Source organism: Carettochelys insculpta, chromosome 9, assembly GCF_033958435.1.
Source record: "Carettochelys insculpta isolate YL-2023 chromosome 9, ASM3395843v1, whole genome shotgun sequence".
NCBI classification, from domain to species: Eukaryota; Metazoa; Chordata; order Testudines; family Carettochelyidae; genus Carettochelys; species Carettochelys insculpta.
The window spans coordinates 12,871,685-12,893,695 of NC_134145.1; the positions used below are offsets into that span (position 1 = coordinate 12,871,685).

The 22,011-nt window shown below is 47.4% G+C and overlaps 1 protein-coding gene across 1 annotated transcript in view; it reads left to right on the top strand.

Moving 5' to 3' along the window:
* The first annotated feature begins 9,789 nt into the window (after positions 1–9,789).
* ACOT11 (acyl-CoA thioesterase 11) overlaps positions 9,790–22,011 on the top strand; it is a 67,009-nt gene continuing 54,787 nt past the window's right edge. The window contains exon 1 of the mRNA XM_075003013.1: positions 9,790–9,993. Coding sequence (XP_074859114.1) covers positions 9,976–9,993 — 18 coding nt within the window. The 5' untranslated portion in view covers positions 9,790–9,975. The remainder of the gene's footprint in view (positions 9,994–22,011) is intronic.

The following is a 22,011-nucleotide window of genomic DNA, read 5'->3' on the forward strand; positions in this document are numbered from 1 at the left end:
CAATCTTTTCCCCTTTAGTTTGGAAGCTTGGCTCCCCCGCTTGCAAAGAAGGTGGTTTAGTTTATGCAGAGTAATCTGCTTTCATCATGAGCAACTTGTGTCAATGAGCTCCTGACCTTTTGGGGCACTCTTCAAGTAGAGCTGTTCGGTTAGTTCTTCCCTCTTGCCTAAAGAAAACAAAAGTTGTGGCACATCAGAAATATCTATAGACCCCTCAATGGCTAGATATAGTACTACCATGTATGTTGGGGGTGGGGGAGTCAGATAGCTTTTGAAAAGGTGAATCTAACAGTAGTAGTAGCTGGTGGACGTAGAGATGTTCTGGATAAGGTTTTGAGTTTTGGCTTTTTTGATGCCAAGTACTGGATTAATGACACCAGAGGGTTATTATGATTATTTATTAATTCATATTACAGAAAAGTTCTCAGCTCAGGGCCCCTGCAGAATAATTATTTTACAAACACAGAGTAAGAGACCCTGTTGCCTTGGCTTCCAGCTTCTATAGAGAGGCTCTGTTTCCTGCACAACCTCTAGGTTGCCTGGACTGAAACTCTGTGCCCTCTCCCCTTTGCAGAGCAGTGTTCCCACGTCATCTGTAGAACTGAGGCAGTGGCATGAGCTTCCCCTGCATATTCCCCACTGCTCATTCAAGTCCGTGCAGACCTCCAGAGACGATGTTCAGTGGTGGCTAGGGTTAGGGTTAGACAGACTGTGAGCTCTTGGTTGTCTGCTGTGACAAAATAAGGGTAGTACCAGCTTTTGCTAGCAGACCCCTTTGGCCTCTCTATTGAGACTGCCAACGCAAAGGATGTGGGATATGGACGCATGTTCATGAGACTGTCTCACTTTGCAGACACCAGGGACAGCCATCTGATAGCAACAGCCTTTGTTGAGGATTTAACTTCAGGCTGGTGGCTCTAATGGGGCTTTGTAGCTTGTAGCATTCATCGCTAGGCAGTCCTTGAGCTGCTCCTGGCTTCATGCAGTCCCTCCATGAGGGTCTGTTTGTGCTTTGCTCCAGAGAGCAGTAAGATGTGTTCCTTTATGAACAGTTGCCTCGCCCAGTGAGTTGGCTTCATACAACTCCGTGCTCAGAAGGTGAAATGAAAAGCCAGATGGTGCCCCTTTCTGCACCTTTTGGTGTCTAGCAATTTCAGCCAATCACCTTATTTTTGGATCAGCAATATCCCGCTCCTCTTTCCTGGAGCAACTCCATTCCAGGATTCGGTATCATCCTGTCCCAATAGGAGGGCTGGCAGAGCTGGAACTTGTATTTCTCTGTGATGTCATGATCACAGGCCCCGCCTCCCCAAGTCTTGCCAAAGCTATCCACTCAGGACCTGCTATTTCGAATGTAAGAAAGCAAACCCGAGCAACCGGGTGTTTCCCTGGGATGTACAAAGAGCCCCATCAACAAAACAAATAAAACTCCAAACAAGTTTTGAAGTTCATATTGTTTTTCGCAAGTCAAAAACCTTCTAATGTGAGGCTTGTTTCCACTCAGAGAAACGTTCTTACCAAGGCTCCTGGGCACTGATGGGAGATGCAAAAATCTCTGCAAGCTGCATCTTTTGTTGTACCTTGGCTCAAACACTCAATTGGCTTCCGTGTTAATAGATCACCCTTCCCAAGAAAGAGATGGGATTGGATTTCTTAGTTCTGGAGGACCTTGGTCAAATTTGACTCATCAAAGCTGGGTAAATTGACACCAACAATATTTGGCTTTAGTGTAGCAACACCAGGATCAGTCCCAAATGCCTGCATTGAAGTCAGTGGTGGTACTTCAAGGGTAGAACTTGGCCCCCAGCCTTTCAAAATCTTTAGTATTCTGATTTGGAAGTTGCCATCTCTTGTCCTCTGTAAGTGGTTGTGTTGTCCGCTGCCCTGTGTCTGTTTTAACAGTTAGGAGCCTTAGGAGTGGAGAGCAGAGAGGAGGAAGCCAGCATTACTGGGTGTGAGTTTTAATTTGAGCCCCACATTAGATTCCCTCTGAAAACTTTTCATCTCATTGGGCAGGAGTTGATCGGGTTTAGTTGAAAACTTGCAGTTCTCTGTCCTGTGACTGGCAGAGAGCAGGAGGAAGGAGCAATACTTTTTGATCTCCTGACACATCCCCTTCAATGTACCATCATTAATTTTTCACACCAAAATGATTTTCCTTTTGAGACTCTTGCCTTTTTATGTTGTCTTGGGAAACAAGCAGGCTGCTTTTGCTGAGGTGCTGCTTTTCCTATTGGTTTGTTTCTTGCTTTTTCCTTCAATTTATGAAAACCAAGATGCCATGTAAAACAAAGCAAAATTACAGCTCATAACCTTCCACTTTAACTTTTACATCTCTTTGGAATTAGGCTTGCGAGGGACTTATTTTCCCTTGTTAGTCTGTTTTGTTTCTGAGCGACAAGTGATTATTTTCAAGAGGTTTGCTAAATGCAATGGAAAGCAATTCTTTTTCCCCACACGTTGAGGCGAGCAGCACAATTAGAGACACTTTAGATGCTTGACCTATGCTCAAGTCTCCAAACAAAAGTTGCAAAGATAGGTTTGATGTTTTTCAGGCACAATTAGCATAATGTTGTAATTATGGTTTATAGCAGTTGTATTCCCCCAGCTATTACACTGACTAAATACGTTCATCTGGGGTGTTCTGGCATGCCAACTAAACACACACACGTCCCCCCAGTCTACTGGATGAATACACAGACACACACACGCGATGTTCTTGTTTCCAATCTATCACCATATGCCTGTCTTTTACAGTTCTTTGGTGCATGATGTTCATAGAGTGGATAATTAGCTAAATGAATTAATTGACATTCATACTTGTAATTAGCAAATGGTTACAAGCAGTTATTCTCCTTGGGACAACTAAAATTTCTCAGAGACTAATGTTAAAATACTGTAAAATCGTTAAGAGTAAACAATGAGGGCTGATGGTAATGCATGATTATGGACGGTGTTTTCTTTCCCCCGGTCATAACGAAGGCCATGTTGTAAACAAGGCCGGTGCAAAGGAAAAACATGCTATAAAATGTTCTGGAAACAGCACCTCTCAGGAGGTGTGGTGGGACTGAAGGATGTACTCCAGTGGAAACCTGAGCCAGATGGATGGCATGTGATCAAGAGCATGTTGATAGTTACTGTGAGCACTTGTCTGTCTGCTGTAACAAAATAAGGGTAGTGCCAGCTTTTGCTAGCAGACCTCTTTCCCAATATTTACCATAGAGCTCTGGCAAATAAATACACTAAACAAAAGTACAGTGAAACCTGCCCTACTCATCTCTGGTTCACCCATGCTGACTGGTATTAGGGCATTGGCTGTGGTTCCAAAGAGCCCTAGAGGCTCAGAGGTAGCGCTCCCTGTATTGCGCCAGCTCTGTTCCCTGCCTAAAGTTTAATGATTGCTTCAGTAACACATTAACTGTCTGCTGCTACCTGAAGCCCCATGAGAAAAATGACTCGTGCAAAATATTGCACTGGACTACTGCTATTCTGAGAGATGCTCTTGGTACACTGGGCTTGCTTCATCTTCGTGGCTCTGTCAGTTCAGGAACTCTGCACCTTTGGGAGCAGACATCTCTGGGACGATTTATGCCTGCATTGAAGGGCTTAGCTGAGGCAGCACTCCTTTGACAGGTGACCTGGTCTCCATTTGTGGCACTTGCAGAGGCTTCCCAGCATGTTTGCTCTTGATGAGCTGAATCATTGCTGCTTCAGGGTCCTTGTGATGCTGTCCTGACTGACCTTTATTGCTCTTGTGGCAGCTCCGAGGTGAGCAGAGGTTGCAGGTGTCTTGTGCAGGGAAACTTCTTCCAGGTGCTTTCTGTGGCTGGGAACCTGGGGCTGATGTAACCTGGCGCTGTATCAGGTACGAAGGATCTTGTCTGACGAGTTCTTGGCCTTCATCTCGGAGAACCACGTGCAGCTGGCTCCTGAATAGGCCACGCTGCTATCGTGTTTCAGTACAAGAGCAATATACCCTTGCAAGGCCTGGTGCTCTACTGCTGGTCGCTAGTGCTTACACTAATCTGGAATGGGTGTGAAATGCCCTGACTTGCTAATGTTTGGCCCAGGCAATGAAGCTAGTTGCAAAGCAATGCAGAATCAGGCCCACTGTATAGAAAAGACAAACACAATCTGTGACCCTCTACCTTTTTAGGAACAGCCAGATCCGTGCTGCAAAACAGTAAATGGAAGCAAGCACACTGATCCTGGTTATTTGAAAGCAGAGTTGGCCCAGCTCAAGTCAGCACGCTGACGGCGGGGGCCCTGCCAGTGGTGGATGGAGGTTTGTTTGGAATTGGAATGCAGGGCCTAAGGCAAAAGCCTTGTTTGCCTTGCCCTAGGGCCAGGGCTGGATGGAAGCTTTCTGGGTTTTGTTTTAAACACATCAGGGCTTGTTATGCAGATTTCTTGCTGGAGCCTGAAGCAGCAGTGCAAATGTAGCCATGAAGGCAAAAGAGCACTCACCTGCCTCTTCCCGGTCCAACATACTTAGCTCAGTGCTCTCAAAAACAAAAAAGCCGTCCAGTAGCACTCTAAAGACTCACAAAATAATTTGAGGTGATGAGCTTTTGTGGGACAGACTTACTACTTCAGATCATGGCCTCACCAGAACAGACTCACTATATAGAGCACAGAGGTCCAGAAATTGTTATCAAGGTTGACAAATCAGAAAAATTGGTATCAAGGTTGCCCCTCTGCTCTTCTGATTTGTCAACCTTGATAACAATTTCTGGACCTCTGTGCTCTGTATAGTGAGTCTGTTCTGGTGAGGCCGTGATCTGAAGTAGTAAGTCTGTCCCACGAAAACTTACCACCTCATAAATTATTTTGTTAGTCTTTTAAAGTGCTACTGGCCTGTTTTTTTGTTTTGATAGACTACAGACTAACACAGCTCCCCCTCTGTCGCTTACCTCAGTGCTGTTTGCTACCTAGCACTGCCTTTGCAAGCTGGGGAGGAAGAATAGAAAGCAAAGGAAGTGAGCCTGTGTGAGACGAGAGGCCTATGAAGAGAACACTGAGGTGAACCCTAATCCACACACCTCCTGGGTCTTGTGCCCTGTCCTATCCAGTGGCACTGAGACCACTTACAGAGAGAATGTCGTCTGCTCTACACCCTTAGCTAATACCCGGCTGGCTTTTGGCTCATGTGGTAGAGGCTCATGGTCTAAGCTCGAAAGGCCCCAGGTTTGATGCTGCCAGTTGGTGTTAAATAAACTGGTCAGGCAAGGAATTACAGAATAGAATCAGATGGTTTAGGAGTACAATGGTTGAGTCCACTGACATGAACAAAATTAATCCAGACACTGGAAGAATTCCTCTTCCAGAATTAGACAAAGGAAAACAGTGCTGTTTTCTAAAGCTAGTCTCTGCTGCCTGCACTGCCCATCAGGCCCACTCCCGCTTGGCTTCCTGAGCCAAGGATATAGACATGGCACCCATTCCTGGACCACGATAGTCTAGAAAACACGGTGGCAAAAACTCTGGTGGGGCAGTTGGTGTATTTCAGCGCTCCCACTGGTGTTAGCACTGAGGGAGCTACTGCAGTGGGAGACTGCTTTAAAATCATCGCTATAAATGCACCTGAAAACTCTGCCTGTACTGCGGTTAGGTATCTTGGGCCTCACACCATTGCCACATTGTGCCCTAGCAATGTTTATGAGATGTCATTGCTTTGCCGAGCTAGACCAGACGGTCTTAAACATAGTTATAGCTGCATTGAAACTGGGGTTCCCTCAGATGGCTATAATTGTAACATATATGAGTGACTGGATCAGACCTTTAATCACTTGATCATCCAGTCAGTAGGAGTCTTTCCATTGACTTTGTGTTCTTGGTGTAGACCGTTATGAAAAAGACTAGTCAAAGGGCTGTTTAATGGACAAAGTAAACAGGAAATCCGATCCTGTTTCCTATTGTCTTGATAACTGTAAGACTTAATTGTAAGTTAGAACTCTACTTTAGTCTTTTATTATTATTATTATTATTTTTTTTTTAAGTTGCCAATGTCCCTTTTACACACAGGATAAAGTAATACTGAAAACAAAGAATAATTCTTGTGGAGATTTTTAACACCATTCCCCTGCAGAATTTTGTCCCTGGGTGTAAAATGTTCTGATTGCTCTTTCTTTAGCTTTGGCAAAACATGTGAGGTCAGGCAACACTCAGCAAAAAGCCCCTCGGGTTTGAGAGTCAACAACACTGAAGTAGTAAAACAACCCAACAAACATCTAAGCAGGTGAAGGAAAACAAACGGAATGCCCGGTAGCCGACTTTCAGCCTCCCTCAATCGTGTCAGGGGAGATTGGCACTGCTCAGCTTCTTGAACTGCCAAACAGCAATTCCTTTAAACTAGGAAGGTGTGGATGCCTAAACTAGCCTTTCTGGGAAGCCAGACGGGACCATTGACGCTAAGCTTGGTGTCCAGCACAGCACAAGGCACACAAGTGAGTCCTATCTCAGCTACGCCTACACTACAGCGATCTGTTTGCAGAAGAGACTGTCAGAAGAGATCTTCTGGCAAAACATCATCTGCCAACAGATCACAGCCACGCACACAGGCCATCCCTTCTGTTGACAGAAAGCAGCCAGACTGCCCAGCTGCTCTCTTGACAGAATGGCCCACTGGAAGCTCAGCAAACAGACCTGCCCGGTGAACTGGACGCCCTGTCTGTCAGCAGAGGGCCCCTCGAATCATCTACATAGCTTATTTTGTCCACAGAAACCACTGACAAAGGCCTTATTCACGGAGAGGCAGAACGCTGTCGGCAGATGCGCCGAGTTTTGTTGACAGACTGACAAAACACATTTTGTGTGTAGATGTAGCCCTACAGTCCAGTAATTTAGGCTATGTTTAGACTGCGTGGAACTACTGGCAAAAGATACACAAATCCATGCACCGCAATTTGCGTAATCTTTTGCCAAAGGTTCAGTCAGGAGAAGCTTTTCCGACGTCTGGCTCATCCACAAGGGGCTAAATGTCAGAACCCACCCCTCCCCCATGGAGACGTCCCTTCTTCCTTGTGAACTGAGGTGTCTGGGGATGCCGACAGAATGCTCCCGACCAGTTGATGTCTTCAAACCGATCTGCAGCCTGGACATGCCCTCTGACAAAACTTCTGTCTGCAGAAGCCTACAGTCTAGATATAGCCCTATAGTTAAACTGAACCATTGTTTGCAGATATGGGAACTAAAAGCAGTTTAACTCCTCTGAGTAGCTCCCATGAACTATTTACTGTAGTGTGCATGCGTGCGTGCATCATCAGGGCCTTAAAATCATTAATTCAGTCTTGATTTCAGGGTGCCTAGTGACAGTGACTCCCCCCACAACTTGTGGGAAGCTGTTCCCCTGGGTAATTACCCCCATTGTGTGTTACAAAAGTGTTCATTTGTTTCCAGTTGGAATTGAATGTGTGCATTAGAAGGCAAAGGGTATAAATGTAAGCAGCTTGTGTGTATAAAAGCATCTATTATCTTTTTTTAATTTCCTTGCTTCTAAGGTTCCTTATGAAGGGGTGTAATATAATGAGCTGTTTGTATAAAGCTGATTTGACTCCGAGAGCGGCTGAGCAGGGTGCGCTGTAGAAGAGGTGACTGGCCCTTCTTGTGAGCTGAAGGGATTCCTTCTACCTCTCTTACGATCAAGCTTGGGAAAATAGCATTGCCTTTACCACTTGCACTTTTGTGTTCATAATAACCAGTTAGGCAGCTGTGCTCTCTGCTCACTACACTCGCCAACCCCCTCTCTTCCCATGGGGGGTTGTGGAACCATGTGAGCCCCCCACCCCACCTCCCTGCCACCACCACCCTGGGACTCACCGGGGAGGAGCTGGCAGTATCCACCGCTGCCAGGCCATGGCGGAGAGGGAAGGTGCCTCTCAGTCAAGCTCTGGCTGCTGCCACTGATGGGAACCACCTCCTGCTGCCTGACCGGGGGTGGGGTGAGGTCAGCAGGGGCAGCTGGAGCTGAGCTCTGGGAGGCACTTTCCCTCTCTTGCATGGGCTGGCAGCAGTGGCTGCTCCCAGCTCTTTCCTTCACCCACAGCTGGAGGCGACCCAGCGGTGCCGCATCTCTTACTGCCCCACCCAAGCTGCCCACAGCAACCTCCAGGAAGCCTTTCCAGGCAGCAGACATGCACGTTTGCGTGGTGATGTCATTGTGTCATCTATCAGTCAAATGCTCTTATATGGAGAGGGAGATAATATATATATTTGGTTTACTAATAGCAGGGCCAGATTCTCAGCTATTGTAAATTTGGCATAACTTCCCTGAAACCAGTGAAGCTGCTGAGATTTGTTTCTGAGGATCAGCTGCCTGAGGTCAATTGAAATGATAAATATATTGAGATACATTTAACTGCAGAAGACACCGGTTCAGAACTGCTGAAGCCTGCACCCCATCAAGTCAGACACATGGACTGCGTTTTTGTTTTGGTTGTCATCAGAAAAACTTGACATTGCTAGGCAACAATAGACCACCCTCAAAAGAGCTGATCAAGCCCTTTCTCAAAACTGGCATTGACATATTAACACTTTCTTTGGGGTCACATACACACAGGTATAAATAATCCTGGGCTAACCTCGATTAGCTCCCTGACTTTTAGAATTCAGGATGCAAGATGGAATTAAAACTCCACTGCATATGCACAGTGTATTATGAGCTTGTCATACCTATGTATAAGTAGTACCAGAGAGAAAGCCGTGCTAGTCTATGTACTATCAAAACAAAAAAGCAGTCCAGTAGCACTTTAAAGACTAACAGAATAATTTATCAGGTCTTAAACCCAAAGCTGAGGAACAGGTGGGCAAAAACATTAAAATTCACAGACTAGCAGCTTCCTGGGAAAGAGTGAAAGAAAATGAATTCCCAAACGTCTGCTCAACCTTCTCGCTTAATATTTCTGTCAAACGACACATGTCGGTGTTAGATCTCAGGGTGTCTCTGTGTCATACAAATGGAAGCCTTGTCTGACAACCGTTTCCTTTTATAATTGTATGTGGCGATTTTAATTTCGAAACTGGTAGTTTTGTTCCTAATCGTGTTTGTAGCAACAAGATGTCCTGTGGCAGCTTGTAGACTGATATTTTTGGAGCATCAGCTTTTGTGGGCAAAGACCTGGCTTGTCGGATCTGGCGAAACGCGTCTTTGCCCACAAAAGCTGATGCTCCAAAAATACTGGTGAGTCTATAAAGTGCCACAGGACTCCTTGTCTTAGCAGATGCAGACTAACATGGCTACCCCTCTGGTATTTGTAGCAGTTTCTCATGAATATCGTGTGTTTATTGAAGGTCCAATAAAAATATATACTCTTTTTTTTTTTTTAAAAGAAGAAAAAGATTTGGGAAACGAACATCTAAGCTGGTAATTAGAGGCACAATCAAAGAGCTGGCCGGGCAGTGGGAACACAAAGTAGTTACCTGGAAGGCAAGAACTTATTGGTGCCACCTTAAGAAAACTTTAGTTGACTGTTCTTCAGGAACTAAAGGGAGGGCCACTTCCTGTGATCCAAAGGACAGTTTTGGCAGTAACGCTGCCTGAAGGGCCTGGAGAGGGGGGAGAGAGAGCATGGGGGTGGAAAGTACAAGCAGGGGGTCTGGTATTTCTCCTTCACAGCCGCTCCCTGCCTGATCCTGTCATTCCAATGCTGGTCTGCTGCAGAGGAACATTACTCTGGTCTGTTAGCAAATGTGAAGCTCCTTCTGACCGAGGTGAGACTGGGAGACTAAACTTGTTAGGCAGCTTTGCTGGGAGCGAGAAGGCTTTTAAAGGGGGCAGCTGCCCATCTCGGGGAGCACCTGGTGTTGGTGAGGCAGATGAGAGAGCACCGCCTGTGGGATATCCAGAGGTTTACTGCAAAATCCTATTTGCACAGACCCAGTGGCAGCCCGACAGAACTTTACACAGCTTTCTTTTTGGCTTCAGCTGGTGCTTGACCTGGGAAGGAAAGTGACACAAACCTTTGAAACCTCTCCTGGATGAGGAAGCAACTTAAGGTGGCTTTTAGCTCTAGTGAAACACAATAACTTTCTAGACTTGCGTTGTGCATTGCAGAAAGCTCTGGCTCAGGGTGTGGGGTATGACACTGCAATGCCTTGGAGGAGGATGTAATGCAAAATCTTGCCTGTCTGTATACATGGTGCATGTTCCATACAGCAGCCTTATGATCAGCAGTGGTTAATTGCATAAAGATGGTGCAAATCTCCTGGGAAAGCCACTTGAGTGGATTCAGAAAGGGGATTTACAATTCAGTAGCATTAGTTTGCCAGAGACTGACTGGGCACCCAAAGGAGATACCTGATCCTAACGTTTGCAGCCAGCTATTCCTGCAGTGTGTGTTACTCCTAATGGTGCCGTTGGCATTGCAGAAATGAGAGAGATTATAGTGTAAGTGGGTGAAATTCTGGGTGACTCTTAAACTTTTCATTCAGTTCGGGCTGTGGTTTGTGTCTTGTTTTTTTTCCCAGAGGAACTCAGCCTGTGTTGACACATGTGAATGTCTGGTCCTTGGCATCTCTGTGGGAGCTGAGCTGTTCACAAAGCCCAGCACCAACTGTAGGTGCTGAGTGCTTGATAACTTGGCCTGGATCGTCTCTTTTTTTAAAAATGGCTCCTTTCGTTTCTGCTGCCCAAGCCACTGGAGACCATTGGTTGTCAAATGCTACTAGTATGCAAAATATCTTGCAGCACCGAATGACCATCTCAGGCCTGGATCCTGCTGACTTGGAAATCCATTGAAAATCTTGCATTGAGCACAGTGGTACAGGACCAGGCTTCAATTAAACCACTCACCACACAGGTGAGGGATGGGGAATAGGATGCAACAGGCAATGACTAAATGGAGCTGTCTAGAACAGTGTTTCTAAAACGTTGAAACCACAGAACACCAAACAATATTTATGCAGAGCACCTATGAAAATGGTCTTCAAAAAAATTGTCATCAGACCATAAAAAAAACCAAGCAGCAACATATACAGCAAAAATGAAAGGAAGGAATTTGGTTGGGTACCGTAGCAATGAAGGAGTAACAATTGTGTCTGGTTTTAATAACAGAAAATAGTCTTATTGTAAAACTTAGAATTATTTTTTCCAAATGCTCATGGCACACCTGCAAGTTGTTCATGGAACACCAGTGTTCTCCGGTACCTAGTTTAACAAACACTGGTCTAGAAAACACCTTGTGATGCCTTCTAGACCTTCTCAGGGGCTTTTAAAACATGCCCCTTTTTGGAAAGGGCTAGAACTTACAGGCACTTTAGAAGAAGCAGGCTTTTTACCTAGGCCCATGTAGATGGCGGCAGCATGACAGACTCTGGGTTTTGTGGGCAAATTAGAACTGTGAGCTGCACAAATGTCAGGTATTAGCTTGGTACTGTTGAGCATTTTGTGCATTGTTTCTGTGTGTGATTGAAACACACAGTGCCCCACCAGTTCCCACAATGCTTTGGAATCCTAAATGGAAGCTGTTGCTACACAGTGGTGATAGTATTTTGACCTTTGCATTCAGGACATGCTGTGTTTAAGGCCATTTTGCACAAAGTAATCAGTGGGGACTTCGGAGACCTCAGTAGGAAGGCTGTATAATGAAACCTGTGCCATTCATTCCATCCCTGCACAAACCACAGCGTGAAAATGTTCCTTTTTTTTTGTTGTTTGTAGTATTTTCCTGACACATCACAAATTATTTTAAAGTGACCTGACAAACTGACTTTCATTTCAGCCTGGAGGGGGGCGGGAGCATCCTTTTGTGTTGTGATCTTAAGTAATTTAATGAGCACAGGTGCACTAACAATAGTCTGCTGGAAACAAACACAAGTGTTCTTGGAACGGCGGTGGTAGGAGAAAGTTAGGTCTTGAACATGTATGCAACAGGCTTGCAATAAAGAAGGTGATCTCCTGTCTTGCTAATGACCCTATTCTTTATTGCTGTTTGGTGGGTTATTTTAAGTGAGTCTTCCAAGATGGAGAAATGTTGTGTCTCAGATCCAGGGTTCCCTCTAACTTTTTTTGGTCCGTGGGTAGAATAACCACCAGCAGAAACACATGCAGCCAGCTATGGTTGCTCTGCTAATCAGCTGGGTGGCACCTGAATCTCTCCTGGGTGGATGCCCAAGAATTCAGCTTACAGGGAACATTGGTTGGATCCTGTTTATCAGTGGTAAAGGTTCCTTATGTGGCTTGGGCTGTCCAGTTTCAAATGAGGCACTCAGCTAACAAACTGGAGCTGTTCCAGAGTTGTAGTTGGCCCTACCTTTCTCCTGCTTCCCTAGAACACAGCATGGCTCAAATGCTGAACCAAACCACTGTTGAAGCACTCTGCGTGCTGCTGGAGAGAACTCAAAATCCAGCTTGTCCAGAGCCAAATTGGACTTTGTTCTAGTCCATTAGTTTTTCTGGTTTATGGTCGTATGTGACTCAGCTTTTCTCTCTTTGCTCTGCCGACGCAAATTGCGTGGGGTCAGTGTGTGGTGCCTGAGCAGGCAGCTGCCTCTGAACAATGCCATTCATCATTTCATGAGCTGAGTGTGAAATGAGTGCTGGAGCAAGGGGAAAGAAATGCGTTCAGGCAGCAGCAGGCAGCAGTGTGTGCAGGAAGGGTTGGGAAGGCACTGGATTCCCATTCTGGTTTCTTTCTTCCAAGCTGGCAAGACCCTGTCTGAAAACAGTAAGCAAGCTCTGCTGCCTAATGGGCTTTCTGGAGACCAGCTCCCTGGAGCCAGCGGGTAGGTTAGGCCCCAGCAGATGCTGAAAAGAATCGCATGATTTTTTTCTGAGCTAATGTGCTCAGCATGGAGAGGGAAGAGAGGAAATTACACCCTACCAAAGGAAAGGGACAGGCTGAACCTCTCTCTCATCTGGTAACACCCAGAATTCAGCACGATTTTACATTGTTGGACAACTATTTATCATGAGTGTGGCCAAGTTGCCTGCAGTCCCATGGAACTTGTTTCCAGCCACCAGTCCTGGCTGTCTGTGTTCTGTGCTGTTGTTAGCTGTAATTTACCCCTAGATGTCGTCTAAGAGCCCAGTAAGCAGTGGACATGTTGGTAATGCTGCTAGACAATACTGACCTCCCGTGGTTTGGAAAATTCATTCAGCCCTGGTCAGGTCCCGAAGGTGCCAGACTGAAATTGTTCAACCTGTAGTGTTCCCTCTAACTCCTTTTTTTTCTGTTCATGGGCAGAATAAATTTTATGTGCCGCAGTGTGTGCTGATGTGCACCACCAGTAGAAACACACGCTGCTGGCTGTGGATGCTCTGCTCACCAGCTTGGCAGCACCTGAATCTCTCCTGGGCAGCTGTTCAGCTTGCAGGGAACGCCAGATAGAAGTGCCTTGCAATGATTGCTTCCTTGACCCCTGCTGAGGGGTGCTGTCTTTGGGATGGATTCTCCAGAGGCTGATGAATCTTTGCCTCTTGAATATATCCTGATACCCTGATTTTTGCCTTTATGGGGGGCAGCCCAGCCACTGACTACCATGCTCAATACCTTCAGGGAGATGCCCCTCTTCTAAGACCTGAGGCTTAGACTTTAAACTTTGCTCCCCTAATCTAGTCTGGGATCTGTCTTCTAGTCTCATTCCTCTTCCTCATGTGTACTAGTGGGGTCTTGTGACAGGACCACAAAAGTCAGGACACTGTGGTATTAGCTTTTAACTTGAGGAGCAAATTCAGTCCCTCTCCCTTTCCCAGTTTGGATGGGAAAACCAACCCAAGCCAGCGTAAACAGGCTACCCAGCATCTTCAAAGACTAGCATAGTGTCTGATGCCCAAGACAGGCTTCTGAAGATCTACTTGTGTGCAAATTAGAGGCTCTTGAACTTGCTCTGCTCTCAGTAGTGTGACCAGTAGTTTCGCTGCTGGTAAGTGTTTTTTGAAAACCTTTTATTTACTAGTACTTTCCTGCATTAACTTTTTACAAGGTGTGAGTCAGTTAGGAGCGCTGATCTCTAATGCCTGTTTCTTGACCAGGCAGCTCCACTAGTTCAAAAACGCCTTAAAAGAGGTGTGCAAAGATGCAGGGTATGTCCACACAGCAGCCTTATTTGGACATAAACTATTCCAGAATAGCTTGTGTAGAAATAACATTTCCACACACAAAATGCATTTCAAAATAGCACTTAGCTATTTTGAAATAAGCTCCCTGCATGTGGACGCGCTATTTCAAAATAGAGCCATTGGATGCACTATGGCTTATTTTGAAATAGGTGCTATTCCTTGTCGAATGAAGCTTACCAATTTCGAAATAAGGCAACTATTTCAAAATTCTTTTGGAATAGAAGTTGTGTTGTGTAGATACTAGACTGATGATTTTGAAATAACCGCTGTTATTTCAAAATAACATTGCTGTGTAGTCCTATCCTCAGATAAGAAAACGGCCCCTCTGGGCAGGGGCTACTTCTAGAGGCTATTCAGTGTATTTTGTTAAATAATGATAAAATACTAGTTGCTGATTAAAAATACCAATACTGGAGTCTGAGACCATGAAGTCCGCTATGGATTTCACTGCTGCTTGACCTTTTTTTAAAAACAAGGAAGGAGCTTAGAAGCTATGGTAAATGGTAGCAATATAAACCCTTCAAGAGCAGCCAAAGACAATGGCTGGCCCTCGAGGGAGGGAGGGGAAGTAGAAAAAACATTTTGAGAACTGTCAAGTGTCTAACCACATCTCCCTGACCTCACTTTGTTGTGTCTGTGGGGCAGGCTGCTTTTTTCCTCTTTCTCATGGTGACCCTTTTTAAACTTTTTGCAACATCTTTAAACTGTGCCTGCCCCAAAGCGAGGCTTGCCGACTAGTGTTGGCTGTACCGTTTCGTTCTGGCAGCAAAACTGTTAGTTCTCTTTTCTGTCCACTCAGAGACCTTGTGATGAGACGTGCAAAATGTCCGTAGTCATTAGCTGGCTTGAATCCCTAAACTACCATCTTTAACCCCTTCTCTCTGCCTCTTCTCAGCACCAAAGGAGACTTTATTTAAACCTTCTGCTCCTCAGAACAGGGACCTTTTGTTGGCACTGGTGAATTTCTGGTGAAACACGATGCACTGTCGAGACGCTAGAATTTCTCAAAGTAGGTCAAGTTAATTTTTTAACACATGCAGACTTGCTTGTTACTATGGATATCGCTTAATTATATACCAATAATCCCCCAGGAGAGCTACATTGTCACTTCTCATTTTTTCTGTTTTTTTTTTTTTTTTTTTTTTTAAAATGTTCCCAGCAACCAGTAGGGATTCTTCAAAGGGGCAGGATGAAGTTGAACGAAGAAAAATGCAGGTTAAATATCAGGACAAAGTCAGGAAGAAGTGTGGGGCTAGTATTGCCTAAAATGGCATTCCACAGAGCGCTTACTCCTCTGACCTCTTCCTGCCAACACATGGCTGAGGCACAAGATGATCACAAAGGTATCTTCTACTTCCAGTTTCCAAACAGCTGGAATTTAGAAGAGTTTACACAGGTTCCGAATGGCAGTTCAGTCATGTACACCCCTCCCCGCCCCTTCATTTTATTTGCCTTGCATGACTGTTTCCTTTGTGATCAATGCATTTGTGTATGAATGGGAGCCTTCGCTGTTTGTTGCCCCTTTGTTGTTGAATAACTAATACCTAGCTCTCCTAGCATTCTTTCTTCTGTAGAGTTCAAAGTGTTTTGCAAAGGAAGTCAGTGTATCATCTCCATTTTACAGAGGGGAAAACTGAGACATGTTGTAAAGGGATTTATTTTGCCCAAGGTCATCCAGCAAGCTAGCGTCAGAGTTTCTGAATTCCTGTCTAGTGTCCTATTCACTAGGCTGTACTGCCTTCCGTGTACTGGCTCCCTTACATCAGCTGCAGCTATCTAAATGAGGAGCAGAAAGGATCCTAAGATCTTACTTTGACCTAGCAGGGCAGAGGAGGAAGGTGCTTGGGTAGTTCCCGCCACCAGGTAAAATGTGGAATGGATCAGCCAGCAGGTCAGCCCCAGGGCGTGGGGCAGAAAAAATGATGGAAAACCAAATCCTTTTATGGACGCATTCTTATGTATTATAAAGATCGTCGCTCAGGGAAGGGGGCTTGTGCGAAGGGCTGGAATTGGCCCCTGCACTGACTGGTGGGAAGCCGAGAGATGCGGCTGGGAGCTGGGGAAGCAGAGTGGGCTGGGTTGCTCCACTTCCTGCCACCACTGGTGATTTGTGCAGGAGGGGAACGCCACTCCAGCCCCCCCATGCATCCCCTGGGCCGTGTCTCGGAGGGGGCAGGAGGAGCTTAGGGGAAGAGGTGGGGAGGGGTGGAGCAAGTGGTCCCTGTAAGTTGGGTGCTTGTGCAGTCAGGAGAAATTCAAGTGCTGCCCAACTGCACAGCACCCCCAGCAAGGCTCTTTTGTGTCCCTGGGTGGGGCTCATGCCCCAATGCACATACACATTTATTCCGCACATTGGTGGAGAAAAATGGCCCTTGTGTAGAAAAAATTAGAGGGAACATGGGGCTGGGTGGGGGGTGGGATTTGGCGGTATGGGTGAAGTGGGGGTGGGGTGGAAAGAGGTAGGGCTTGGGGCAGAGCGGGGTGGGTGCTGTCCTGGGACTCTTGCCCTCCTAGGGATGGCCCTCCTCTTAGGCTAGGGGTGATGCAGGGAGGAGTTCTGTGGGGCACGGTCACCCCCTTGTCCCTCCCCAGCAGTTGCCTGTGGTGCTGAGGCTAGTGAAGCAGGCGAAGTTGCTGCTGGCTGGCAGGGGCTGCTCTCTTCCATCTCCAGCTTCAAGTTGAGGGGAGCCCGAGGTAGGAAAGTGCCCCTCTCTGCCTCGGCCCCCCGAACTGGAGACTTCCTGGAGCTGTCCCCTCCCCCTCCCACCCAGCCAGCTCATCCCTCAGCCCAGGGGAGGGACTCCTCTGCTCAGCTCAGTGCTTTACCGACACTGAAATGGTTTTACAGGCAGGTCTAATTCTAGGCTGTTTTTTTCCAGCCTGGTGGAGAATTTACTGGCAGTTGAGAACCCTGCTGTGCCCAAATCTCACCTCAGGGTGCAGCTCAACGCTCACGCCAGCCCTCTCTGCTTCCTGAGGGCTGTTACCTGGAACTAGGCTGCACAGAAAGAAACCAGGGAGGGACAATCTTGTCTTGACAAGAGACCAGCCTGGCAACACACAGTTCAGATGCCCGGACTCTCTTCTACTGGGCTGTTAGCAGGCTGAGCAGAGCTAACGTCCTCTGTAGGCCCTGGGATGTGGGTGTGACCTCACTTTGGAGTGGGTGTGAGTCCCTGCAACCATGTGGTCCTCGGTGTAAACCTTTTTAAGTTAAGCAGGACTGGACCTGCTCACTACCCGGATGGGGGACTTCAAAGAAAATTTCAGGGTGTTCTAGGAAAGCGTTTGACCTTGTAGGTGGCAGTTTTCATCCCAGCCTGTTTCAGCAAGACCAGTCCAGCCAGCTGGAGGGAGTTCAACGGAGTGGTAGGGGAAAGCTCTACTGAGGCACCTGAAAGGGGCAGGGACGCTGGAGACGTAGGGGGGGTTCACTTTCTACTCGCACAAAAGTGAACACCCCTGCTCTGCCCCACCCCCCACTAGCTCCGTGCTCCTTTCCTCTTTTTGCCTGCTGTCCCCCACCCTCCCTCAGTTGTGCAGGCTGGGGGTGGGGTTTAGGATGCAGGAACAGGCTCAAAGCTGGGGCAGGGATTGTGTGTGTGTGTGTGTGTGTGCGCGCGTGCGCACACGCGTGTGCAGGCTCTGTAGGAGGGAGCTTACCAGGATCTTGCAGCCCCTAAGTGCAAGGAGGCAGAGGGTGCTGCCCCCCTTCAGCTCCCAGCCGTCATTCTTCCCAGCCAATGGGAGCTGTCGAGCCAGCACAAGGGGCTGCAGGGGCCTGGCAGCAGCAAGCAGAGCCAGGCAGGTAGGGAGCTTGCTCTCGCCTCAGGCCCCTGCTGCACAGTCAACACGACTTTCAGTGGTCCAGTCAGTGCTGCCAACGTGCCTTTTCGACTGGGCATTCCGGTCGAAACGGGACTCTGGGCAGCCCTTGAAAATGTGGCGTGAGTTTGGTGGCCTGGTGTTTGGGCTGAGGCAGGGCTGGGCAAGATACGTCCCACAGGCCGGATCCAGCCTCGCCAGGCCACCAGTTCCACCTGTGGACCGCCTCAGGCACATGGTAGCCAGCTGCTGCTTTAAGCAGGTCTCTGCTCCAGATGCTGGGGAGGAGAGGGAACTTCATGCACTGCTCCTGCCCCCTTGGAAAATCTCTCCACTCCCACTGGCCGGTTTCCCTCCTGCACCCTAATTCCTTATCTCCAGCTCCTTTCTGCACCTGACCTCCATTCCAGACCCCACACCTTGGCCGCTTTCCAAATTCTTGGAGCGCCCCCTCATCAAAAATTATTGGGGGGGCCCCCCTGGGCTCAAGTGAAGAGCTGGAGCCTTTTTCAGAAGAAGGCTGGGAAATGAGGCCAGCCTGCCCATGGACGTATCCTGTCAAAGAAGGGGAGCCTCCTCCTGTCAGCTGCTTTTGCCCCTCCTTGGGCCCTTCCAGTGACCCCTGCTGAGGCACGTACAAGATGACGGTGGGCTCAGTGCCCAGAGTCATGTGCAGCTTTTCTCCCACTGTCCCAGCAGCACTTCAGGCTGCTCACAGTGCTGAGTGGGGGGAGCCATGAAAGGCAGGACATGAGTGGGGAAAGGGCATTTGGACTGAAGGGGGGACAGACTTCCAAGCTGGGCAGGGTAGCTGTTTAAACTTGGTGGCTCATGCAGTTATTGCAAAGAGGGGTGATTGGCTTGTGATGAGAGAGGGATCAGAGACCTACCAAACTCATCTCATGTAATTGCCACCAAACTGCCGTTAGAGAAAAGCAAAACGAGTTGCACTAGGGGAAGGTGTGGCAGGGATTAGAGCTGAGAGACTAAAAGATGGAGCGGGGCTCGTGACAATGTGGGGGCAGGAGAGGAGCTGGCACTGGGAGAAAGCCATAAGGGTGCACAAGAGCTGCTTAGTCTTTCCAGTGAGCTCACCCATGCCTTTAGAGTCCAGCTGCCAGGGCCACTTGTTGGAGACAAGCAAGAAAATTCATAGCCAGAACCCGGATGCTCTTTGTTGCTCTTTGATGCTCTGCTCAGTTTCCAGGTAACTCCGAGTGAAACACTTGTAACCAACCCTCTTTGTGATGACCTTGGCACATTCTGTCAGCTGCAACTATGCCTTGGAGCAACAAGCAGTAGCATCTCATGAGCCTTTTGGAAGGCCAGTCACAGGAGTGGGACAAAGACCTATGTTCTGTTAGGCCAGGTCTACCTTAGACATTAAAGCCGATCGGAGATGCACAATACTAGCTACAGTAATTGTGTAGCTAGAATCAACTTATCTGCACTCAACTTACCTGGCTGTCCTCCAAGAGGGATGTTGATGGGAGAAACTCTTCCGTCACCCTCCCTTACTCCTCGCGCTATTGGGGAGTGCAGAGTTGACTGTTGACCCCAGATAGTTCAATTTCATGCATCCCTACTAGGCTCACAAAATCAAACCCCCTGACTCCGTCGATCTTTCACATGGTGAAGACATACCCCTAGTGTGGATTATATGTCCCTTTGTGGTCTGGAATATTCTTGGTGGTACAGTTGCCACTGAGGTGCTGTCTGCACAGTCCTAAAGGCTCTGTACACGGCTAGGGTTAAACTGTCTTGTCCCCTGCACCACCAAAGGGTCCAGGAGGAGCTCAGTGAAGGAGTGAGAGTCTGTGTATGTGTCTGCAAACAGGAACTCGCACTCCATTTCCTGCTCAGTCAGTAGGTTTTCAAAGCAAACAGCACTCTCATCTTTGTTGGGGTTACTGCTGGTCATGTAGCCTCCCTTCTACTTCCTGACTGGGCAACCCATTTTCCCAACAGGAAACTGACCGACTAACTTACGTTGTGAATTTTCAGGCAAATTATGACTATCCGTAAGATGGCTGATTGGAAGACAGCTTCCCGAGTAGCCTGCTCTCAGCTGAATCACAGAGAACTCATCTCCACTTCAAAGTCATACCAAATGGAAATCTAGTGTGATCCTTATTTAAGGGATATTCTGGAATCTTCTGTTTTTCCAACCAGCTCTCTTGATTTTGATGTTGCTGCCACATTAGTGGCTCATAGGCTTTCATTATGCCTTCAACAAAGAAAATGAACATGGCAGAAACCAAGGGAAAAATATTCCACTTGAAGGGTTTTCTTTTTTTTTTTTAATGTAAACTTTTTTTTTTTTTTTTAAAGAATTGGGTCACTTGAGGGGTGACAGCATAAGAGCATCATTGCCTAGGTAATGTATCTTGTTGCCATGGTGACTGCTAAAGGCTGCATCAGTCAACAGCTTTAAAAATTTGACAGTTGAGTGAGAGTGAAGATTTTAATGAGGACAGACACTTCTTTGCTTAGTTTCAATAGCCGAATATTCTAAAAATACTCTTCCATCTTGTGAATATTTCCGGGTCTCCAGGGTGTGAATTAACATACATAGCCTAGGCACTTCCCTTTCAGGTCCTGGTGCTCTGGACTATTCTGTCAAAGCTGAGTTCAGCACGGCTGATAATGCAGGTTTCCTGTTTGGCTGCTGTGATTTCCACTGACCCAAAAACTCTCTAAACCATCACTGACTTATTTTGTCCTGTAATGTGGAACCCTGGGCCTGCTCAGTTTCCCATTCCTCAACTTAATACTAGAATGACTGGGCGATAAGTACTTCCAAAATAGCTCCATCTGCTCTGTCTTCTGGCATGTTCATACAACTAAGATTTTCAAGTGGTGGGGAGCTAATTTGCATGACACCCTGTGAGGACTTCATTTGTGGGCCCTTTTATCTCCTCCAATGCCCGTGACATGAATCATTTGAATTATAAGATGGCACCTGGAGGCGGGGCTGCATTGATCCCGCACTGGTCCCGTAATGTGAGTAAAAGCCACGCAGACCACTCATTGCCGGCAGGCTAGCCGTGCAGTGGATATGCTGGGACCGACTGTTCATGTTACTGATGCTCACTAGGGTGGAATGGAGGTGGAGTCAAATTTGACTGGTGATGTGACCCCATTCATCACTCCTGATAATTTGTGCTCCCTTAGACCTGTTTTTGTCTGCGTCGGTATGCAAGTTACACCGACATGTTAAGTCTCCGAGGGTTAGCAGTGATGGTCCGTTATTCCACAAATAACAAGCAGTCCTGGATCATCTCAGAGACTAAAACATTTGAGGTCATGAGCTTTCACGGGTAGACTTTGATGAAGGAGGCTTTTGCTCGCGAAAGCTCATGAGCTAACGCGAAGAGCCACAGGTCTGCTTGTGGTGCCCAACTTGTGTTTAAAATGTTGGGTGAGGGGGAAGCTACATAAGCAATGGCAGAAGAGCATGAGAAGACGTTTTCCTGCTACATACCTCTCCTGGGGGTGGGGCTGACTGACCTGGTGGGCTCCTGGTCAAAGTGTGTGTGGTGGGGCTGGCCACACACACACACACACGCGCGTGTGCGCGTCGGCAGGCCTGCTCTCTTCTGGTTCTAAGGATGAAAGCTGCTCACAATAGTGGAAAACAGAACATCCCATCTAAAGAGATTAAATCCCAAACACTGGTCTCTTTTGTGTGTGCATGTGAGCTCCAAGCAAGCTCCCAAGACGGCATTGCAAACCCCTGTCAGGAGAGGTTCTTAAACAGCAATGCGCAGAGCTGCTGGAAAAAGCCTGCGGCTTTAACGAGGCATCTTCAGTAGGAAACCCTTGAGCTCAATGGTTGCAGCTTGCATTTGTCTGCGTGCTGCTCTCCGAGAAGCCTGGCTTAGTGCTGTACACAAAGGGGGCTGCACAGCCTTCCACGCAAACAGCAGGCCAGGGAATGATGGATGCTCTGTGAGCTGCAACTGCTGTTTCCATTTAGTGGCTTGGCAGTGGGTGCCAAAACCTGGCAGCCCTGAGGAGGAAGTGGAGCAATAGCCTATGGAAGCTACTCCCAGCTGAGGCACTGCCCTCTCTATGGGTTTAGCACTGCCTGGTTTTGCAGCTCTCGTTGAACCCTTTGTGGCTGACTG